Here is a 9,020-nt window from a genome sequence, read left to right as displayed (position 1 = left end):
GACAAAAATAAATTGAAAAATATACCAGAAACAATATGCTAGGTTTGCATCTAAAAGGTATTTGTTCAGCAATGCTGTGTGATGTGCGGAAAAGGTTTTCTACACTAAACTACATTAACACTGGAAAACTGACATCCTCGGTTAAACAGAGAAAAGCTTGTCGGGTTTTTGTTGACTAAATTAAAGCAACAATCAACATTAAGCACACTAAAACAGAATCTTGCAGCATACCTTCTTTGCAGTGCCTGGGATTTGGATGTAGGTACTATAATCAAAGATTCCATGTCTTTTCCAGGATCATAAGAACGTGCTTTGACAAAGCCAGGATCTATTACATACTTTACTCCAGGAATCGTTACTGATGTCTCAGCAATATTAGTTGCCAATATCACCTAAGAAAGAAACAGAAAGATAACTTGAATGCAACTAAAAGCAAGTGAGTACCCATTCGATAAAGATTATTATTTAAAATTTGCATCAGATCCCATTAAACAGGTGATGCTCAATTATTTAAAAAAAAAAATCATAGTGTTCATAGGGATTATGTCTAGCTGAGCTGAAATTTACCAAATCATAGAAGGTAGTTGTTATGGAAAAGCTGGTAGCACTTACAGTGAACCTTACTTGAAAATAGATTATATATGAATTTAAAAGCATGTGCATATGCATATTCAACACTAAAATGAGGCCACCCGCATTTCACTTTAAATTATAGACATGGTCAGACAAAACAGAATGCTTCATGATATTTAATGGAAACCTAGACCAAATATATCAATCATTTTAAATATGTGAATCCAATTTTACAAACATCTAACTTAAATATATTTTCCCTTTAGTTTTATTGAATCAGTTGAGAGACAGAGCCAATGATGAGATACCTTGCGAAACCCAGACGGAGCTGGTGCAAAGACCCGCAACTGCTGCTCAGATGGAAGAGCTGCAAATATAGGCACAACTTGAAGCTTCTGACTCCCTTCAGGAAACTGAGTGAGTCTGTCATTGATAAGCTTTTCAACTGATTCAATCTCTTCTTGACCAGTCAGAAATACTAGTATATCACCAGGGCCCTCCTTTGAATGAATCTATAGATCAATGACATGAGTTTAAGCAACAGAGCTATGAAGTTTGTTTCTCAGTCATCCATCACTCACTACATTGTTATAACCGTATACCATATGATTTAATTTATAATATATACGCGGCAATATCGCTGGATGATTCAATGTGCTAATGAGAATGAATGGAGTGAGCCATCGCATGAGTTATGAAGCTGTAAATACCATAAATGCATATGTAGAAACCAAGAGTGATGCATTGTAAATATCCAAAGATTTCTCATTACAATCAAGTAAAATATCGATTGCATTATATTAGATTAAATGAAGTGGTTATTAATTAAACCTATCACCTGGAATATTGTTATCAAGGAAGCATCTAAATAGTCTTCTTCTGGATGGCATGTGTAAAATATATCCACAGGAAATTGTCTCCCTTGGATGTGAACAGATTTGGCACTGCCAAAATACTCGGAGAAAGTGCGAGCATCAAGACTAGCAGACATAATTATTAGCTTCAATGGAGCATACTTGTCGTGGTTATCCTTTTTAAGAAAACTGCTGCTCTGACCACCGTATTCTTTCTCTAGTGACATGCCAGCATTCACATTCTTTTTTCCAAAGTTAATGCCCTGATCATCAGCAACAGATCTTGACCGAGCAGATTGTACATTTTTTAGCAAGGCCAGCAAGATATCAGTGTGGACAGTTCTCTCATGTGCTTCATCAACAATTATAACAGAATACTTGGAAAGATATGGATCCAACAATGCTTCCCTATAAGCATAAAGAAACACATCAGCTATGCTATACAAAAATCTGCACTTACAATCTACAGAAAACAAATATTTCAAATTGAAATCTCCTTAGCTGCTTCAAATCATATACAACTAAAATCCATGTCAAAGAGGGCGATTTGTGAAGAACGTGGTTTGGTTAGTCCATTCTTAAAGAAAACAACTTAAAACAAATGGCAGAAAGACACCTCCACCAAAGCAAAGTCATAATTTCTTCTGTATTTCAGTATTGAGAAGAGCAACAAATTCTGATTGGCCAAGTTCCCAGTAAAAGTCTCACAAAATGAATCTTAATGGAAAACGAAAAAAGATATCCAAACATCCATGTTACACGTATACCTTAGAAGCAATCCATCTGTCATATATTTAATTCTTGTTGAGCTGGAAGTAGTATCATCAAATCTAACAGAGTACCCAACTTTCTGGCCCAACTCAACACCACATTCTTCAGCAACCCGTTTTGCAACTGTAATGGCAGCTACTCGTCTCGGTTGAGTTATCCCAATCACTTTTCCATCACGGCAAAATCCAGCACCAAACAGGAACTGTGGAATCTCTACACAGTAAAATGGAATACATAGAACATGGTGAAAACCTGCTATGTCCAAAAGCCTTTTTTTCCTTTACTTTCATAGAAAAGCTAAATCACGAATTATATAAAAAATAAGATGTAACCTACGTGTGGTTTTCCCACTTCCTGTTTCTCCAACGATAATCAAAATATCATTCTTTTGGACCTCTTCAATGAGTCTTTTCTCAACTACAAGAGAAGCATAATCCGAATTATCACAACACAAGCTTCGAATAACAAGGAAGAAAAATATAAAATCAAGCTCAGCCAATACCAGAAGCTATCGGGAGAGACTTCCTCTGCTGTGCTATCTTTTGCCTCCTGAAAAAAAAAACAACTATAAATGTTGAAAAACAACAAAGTCAAGTTTTCCAGAAATACATACCGTGCAGAGAACTCAGTTTGACGATTCTGTTTTCCATTAGAGAATTTTCCGGTAGAACAAGGGCCATGGCTTCCCTTAGCCATGGAAGGCATTTCAACAAATCCAAAACTGTTAATTTGGAGATGCGGCACTGGCTACCACTGAGATTTCAAAGACTTGCTGCAAAAGAGCAGCAAAGACGATACCGAGTTAGGGCCTATCTGTCCGCGAGGGTGGTGCTGGCTGGTGCTGGGAGGAATGGTTCGGCGGCGTTGGGAGGTGGTAGGGGGAAGGGGTTCGCCGGCGATGGGAGGTGCTGGAAGGAAGTGCTGTAGAGAGTGCAGTGAGTGTTTTGAGCGGCGGCTAGGTGGTCACGTTTTTTTTGGGGGGGTGTTTTGGTTTTGTTAGGGTTTCTTTTTTTAGTGAACCGGTTCGGTTAGAGTTTTAAGTACAAGCATTTAAATTACTTTTAATGACTTTTATATCTTTAGGAAAAAAAAATTATAAAGATTGAAAATAAGTTAGCTGTATTGTGAAAAGTTGAAGATGATAATATAATATAATATAAGTATCATCACTAATTCGTATTAATATTAATTTAATATTAATATTCCCCCAAAATCATCAAATATGGGTTGATGTTCGTTCAGGAATTGTTCTTCTCAGGTTGAGCTTAATTCGAAGCTACTACAGCTTCTACAATCACACTAACTAACATATCATTAGTATAATTATTATTATTATTATTGTTGTTATTATGATTATGATTATGGGAAGCAGTAGCAGAATTGGTTCATCATTTTCTTCTTGCTTAGTGGCTCCTCTTCCTTCCCCTTTTCACCGTACAACACTTTTCCAGGTACGTTTTTATATCAATCACCCCTAATTATGACCTGTGTTAATTTGTTTTATTAATTAATTTCATGTTTAGGGTGTAATTATTTGTATCCATTTTCGTTCCATGAAAACTTAGTGCTTGGATTGACTAATAGTTACTTGAATAGGATTATGTATGTATGGCTTATGCATTTGTTGATTAGGGTTATGCTTTTGCATGAGGTAGTGTGCAATTTGGCCCTCATTTGGTGATAGCTATTCTTAGTGTTAGGGCTCAAAAGAAAAAATTGAAAGAGGAAAAAGCTGCTACCTAACTTATCTTGTGTGTTTAGCTAGCTGCTGTCTCCAATTTGATGGTTTTACTGTTGTTATGGTGACACACTCAACGGTAAGAGCGCGCTAGGAGCATCCAAGAATTTCTCCCTAGTTTTAAGCTTTGATTGATTTCAACTATACGCAACTTATTGGATTTAGATAGACAGCTTTTGGTTTTAGAGGACATTTCGAATCTGTTGGATTTCGGTGTAGCTCTTGAAGTTGCAGAATGTGGATCTCCCTGTTAGCATTGGATTAAGACTGGATATGGTTTCGCTGCTGAATTTTCGTTCATCAGTAGAACTTGCACGAAAGTGGAAGATATGTAATCTAATGGTCGCAATTCACTTGGTCAATGGATGTATGCATTCCAATAGTGACTGTATATATAATTATTTTTCTTCAATATGGTGATGATAGGCGTGACATGTATGAATCTCAACGATGTCTACTTAGAGCTTTCCATATATTTAAACTACTAATCAAGCAATTGTGTAACTTGCTTTGCTACTTTAGTAACTCACTCTTGCTATCTTCTAGTTAAACTTCATTTCATTATCCTGTTCTGCTTCATTATCTTCGAGTATTGCTTGATTTACTCTTCAACTTGTGTGGCTTTCTTTTCATTCTATATTCAGTCAAGATTATCACAAGGGTTGTTTGTCAACAAACAAACTGCTGCCCAGCTGCAAATATATGCTAAAGGTAGCTTGCTTATCTATTCGGTGATTCATGAATCTCTGCATTCTGCAGTAAGCTTCTGTCAGCTGCTTTTTCTTCCTCTTTTAGAGATATGAATGTTACAAGTTACTCCTTAGATAAGTCTGTTAGCTGTATAAATTTATAAATATTAAGGGGGTAAATGGCTCTACACCTTTAAACCTTGGTCCATGTGCTGATTAGATCTTGGGGTTGAAAAGTGCAAATGACCCCTGAACTTCACACTTCAGTGAAAATTCCCTCCAGTAAGAACTGTTAATCATGGTATTATTGGAGGTTTTAATGCTGAAAAGGCTTTACATGTGCATATTTCATGAGAGTTCCATCAGATATTTAATTGTTGCTTAATGGAGGGAATCCTTTGGCACAAAGTGTGAAGTTCACAAGTCTAATTTGTACCTGCATCAGCGCAAATGATGTGATCTATGGGTTTCCTGACATATATGAAATCCTCTGGAAGTGTTCTCAGTTAATGTTCTTTTTTGTATTTCTATCATGGTTAGACAAATCATGCCAGTTCAAGTTTATATATGGAATTCCAAAGTTAAAGGGAAGGTTCCAGAAACAGTCATAATGCTCTCTCTGTTGTCTCTGAGGATCAACCACAAAGCACTGAGCTTGATGAAGCTGCTTTAGTTCCAGAAAGCGAAGATGCTATTGCTGAAGACATATCTACCATTGGCAACTCATCTTTTAATTTATTGGGAAGTGATGGAAAACCAGGCTTTATATCATTCTTTAACCGTCCATATAGAAAAGACAATGAGACACTATCGTCAAAAGAAGAGAGTCAAAATAGCATCTTGTGGTTTGTGGGTCCTGCGGTCCTTGTTGCTTCTTTCATTTTTCCTTCACTCTATTTGCGCAAAGTGCTCTCCATCATTTTCGAAGACTCTTTGTTAACAGGTAAAGTTTCGATGGCAGAAAGCCTCTCTGTTGTGTTTGTTCATTGTATGTGTTTTGGTGATGCATTGTTTTGTCTTCACTCTGCAATCTTTGTTACTTACTGTTCTTGCTTTTGGATGTAGTTCATATTAAGTAACTTATTGAACCGATGTGGGTAATATGTGCCATCTGCTGGTGAAGAAACCTGTGGAGCAAAAGGGAACCAATTTCATTTGGGGTATTTAGTAATTGGATATTGCTAGGGGAGCATTTTGGACTTTCTGAACGTGGATATGCTGCTCATCGATTAATTTGGAATTATTGTTTCTCGATATAAAATCAATTAACAATAGTCATTGGACTGAAAAGGAGACTTAATTAAACCACAAGCATAATTCATCATAAATTTTGGGCTGAAGTTGATAAAACTTTTACAAATATTGAACCTGGTTTAGAAATTCAATTTTTTAGCTGACTTAGTAGTTGTAGTAATTCTTGGGGTCTGCATGTATAATTGCTTGCTTGAAATCTTTTTAGTTCTCTTTCTTTCTTTCTTTATACATATTTGGCTCTCTTCTCTGAACTGACTGCTTTCTTCATCTACAGATTTCCTCATATTATTCTTCACAGAAGCAATTTTCTATTGTGGTGTTGCGGTATATCTTTATCTACTAGACCGATTAAGGAGACCCATGCAACAAGAAACCGCAACTCTTGTTGGGACATCACGTCTCTTCTGTTGCTACCCTGGTGCTTAGTCTCGCAATTCCTATGGTCACTATGGGTTTGGTCTTGGCCGTGGACTGGTCCTGCTGCATCCGCAACTCTTGCTCCATACCTGGTTGGTATAGTTGTCCAATTTGCATTTGAACAGTATGCAAGATATCGAAAATCAACTTCATGGTCTGCTATTCCATTAATCATCCAAGTAAGTACAATCCAATTCCATGCTGATCAAATTATGTATTTTTGTCCTCCCCGTAAAGTGTAATCACAAAAAGATTAATTTATCCAGTCACCCTTTTCCTTACAGAGTTTTGCCTGCCTAATTGATACACTAAATTAGCATTTTGATTCTCTAGGTCTTCTTAATTGGACGAATCGACTAAAAATTTCACTTGATGAGTTATGTATGAATAAGGAACTAAGGACTATGTCTAGATTCAGTGAGATAAATCTGGTGCATCATCAATGATACAGATCTTAATGCAAATTTACATCAACAACTTCTACTAATAGATTGTTATTGACAGGTGTATAGATTGCACCAACTAAATAGAGCAGCACAACTGGTGACTGCTTTATCATTTACAGTTAGAGGAGCTGAGATGACCTCACACAACATGGCTATAAATAACTCTCTGGGTACCCTTTTGAATGTCCTACAATTCCTTGGTGTGATTTGCATTTGGTCCCTGTCAAGCTTCCTCATGAGATTTATACCTCCTGCTTCCACCGCAGCGCAGTAAAAGTAAACAATTTCCTTGTAAAGTTTGTTTAGAACTTGGAATTGATCCTCTCATGTTGATTTTTCATACGAACTTCCATGTGTAATCTCTCACCTTTCATTCTGCTTGTCAAGTGTTTTGTATTATTCCTCATTTTAAATGAAGGGTAAAAGATCACATCTAACAAGGTTATGTGAAAAATCAACCTAAGAAGATCCGTTTCCCGTGGATCAAAGCTCCTCTTACCTTCAACAAAATGTTAAAATCTAATTGAACGTTTATACACGAATCCTCTTGACTCATCCAGAATAAATTTGAGGTTGCAAGATATTGTAAATGAGGGCTCAGTGGCTCACAATACAGAAGCAGCAAACAGGAGGAAGGAACATTTGTAGAATTGTAGTTATACTTTTGCATATCATGTTTTATATTAAGTACTATGCCTTAGTAGATATTCGTTTTGGGAATAAGATCACAATGTATTTTAATTAGGGTGCCTATTCACATGAAGATGTTTTTATATAAAGATGATAGTTAAATATATAAATACGTATTATATTAAGTAAGTTAGTTAAATATGTCAAATAACGAGTTGAAGATGTCTACTTCAATTAATTCAGTTCATTATTTACTATTTTTTCTTTTAATTAATTGTGGTTTTTCCATAAGAGTTGCATGTCATCCTATGATTTAGGGAGTTAAAGTTGTGCAAGGTGGTAATTTTTTTGTATTTTCACCTTCAAATCAATATTAACTAAATCTACGAATAATCGAAAGAAATTAATGTATTTTTGTTAGATGTGTAACAGCCATTATATGAAAATCAAAGCATGGATGCGTGCTCATTTTTGTATTTTTTGTAAAAAGTACAAAGATATTCAAATGTTTATACATTCCAGCGTTTTCCAACAAAAGGTATAATTCATATACCAAACTTAAACCTTAATAATAAATTATAAGCTATGTAAATTAACTTGGGTTAGTTAAACAGTGAGCTCACTCGTTTACTTAAACAATTGTCAGGGATTCGAATCTCACTTTGTGCATGCTCGGATTTGTGACGGATTAGTCTTTAGCTTGTCGGATCGGGAATACCGAAGGCATTAACCATCAAGAGGCTTTCAGTGGCCAACATGGTGAAGTGATTTGTGCATACTAGCCATTAATAAAAAACACTTTTTTTTTACAGGTAACAAGCACTTTGCTAGCATGTGTTGATGTGTATATAACTATATATGAAGTTCATACTGATAATATAAGCACTCGCCATTGTATCCCAAAAATGTGGAGGCACTAAGTTACTAGTGCTCCAGGTCGACATTGTTTATTAGTACTTACATAGGGTAAATTAGTAGAATAAATCAATTGACATTTAAAATTATCCAGATTCTCAAAAATGAAAATGGCTATCTGAATGTGTCAAGATTCATTTTTATGTAAATCGAATCAATCAAATTAGATTTATGGAAACCAGTACCAAATAAATTCAAATTGCACACAAATTGATATATACCTATAAATCAAAATAAATAGCTTCGATTTGTATTTGCATGTAAGTAAATAACATAATTTAATTTCATATGCATATAAATCGAACCAAATGAGTTCGATTTATAAGGATACGTGAGAAATAACATAATTTTATTCCATTTATTATTTACTACACTATGTAGGTAAATCGAATGCATCAAAGAATACATTTACTCAAATTCCAAATACAATATGCTTTTACACAATCAATAATTTAAAAAATTAAAAAAAATAAATAATACATTTACTCAAATTCCAAATACAATATGCTTTTACACAATCAATAATTTAAAAAATTAAAAAAAATAAATAATACATTTACTCAAATTCCAAATACAATATGCTTTTACACAATCAATAATTTAAAAAATTAAAAAAAATAAATAATACATTTACTCAAATTCCAAATACAATATGCTTTTACACAATCAATAATTTAAAAAATTAAAAAAATAATATTATCTAAAAATTTACGAAACTTTTCTAAAATATGCA

General features: G+C 34.7%; 1 protein-coding gene and 1 pseudogene across 3 annotated transcripts in view; one reads left to right on the top strand and one right to left on the bottom strand.

Annotated features, from left to right (window-relative positions):
- LOC107622661 (pre-mRNA-splicing factor ATP-dependent RNA helicase DEAH10) overlaps nt 1-3,220 on the bottom strand; it is a 10,975-nt gene extending 7,755 nt beyond the window's left edge. The window contains exons 1-8 of one of the 3 annotated variants that reach the window (XM_021114166.1): nt 3,086-3,219; nt 2,812-3,051; nt 2,701-2,747; nt 2,535-2,615; nt 2,195-2,411; nt 1,412-1,835; nt 882-1,085; nt 232-392 (exon numbers count right to left, since the gene is read on the bottom strand). In XM_021114166.1, coding sequence (XP_020969825.1) covers nt 232-392; nt 882-1,085; nt 1,412-1,835; nt 2,195-2,411; nt 2,535-2,615; nt 2,701-2,747; nt 2,812-2,903 — 1,226 coding nt within the window. In that variant the 5' untranslated portion in view covers nt 2,904-3,051; nt 3,086-3,219. Of the gene's footprint in view, nt 1-231; nt 393-881; nt 1,086-1,411; nt 1,836-2,194; nt 2,412-2,534; nt 2,616-2,700; nt 2,748-2,811 lie in introns of all 3 variants that reach the window. The other 2 variants (XM_016324642.2, XM_021114167.1) reach the window with 2 other exon arrangements.
- Nucleotides 3,331-7,534, top strand: LOC107622662 (annotated as a pseudogene).

The sequence above is a fragment of the Arachis ipaensis genome, chromosome B10, assembly GCF_000816755.2.
Source record: "Arachis ipaensis cultivar K30076 chromosome B10, Araip1.1, whole genome shotgun sequence".
Lineage (NCBI taxonomy): Eukaryota > Viridiplantae > Streptophyta > Magnoliopsida > Fabales > Fabaceae > Arachis > Arachis ipaensis.
The sequence above is the reverse complement of the archived record's forward strand: the minus strand, read 5'-3'. Positions and strand labels throughout refer to the sequence as shown.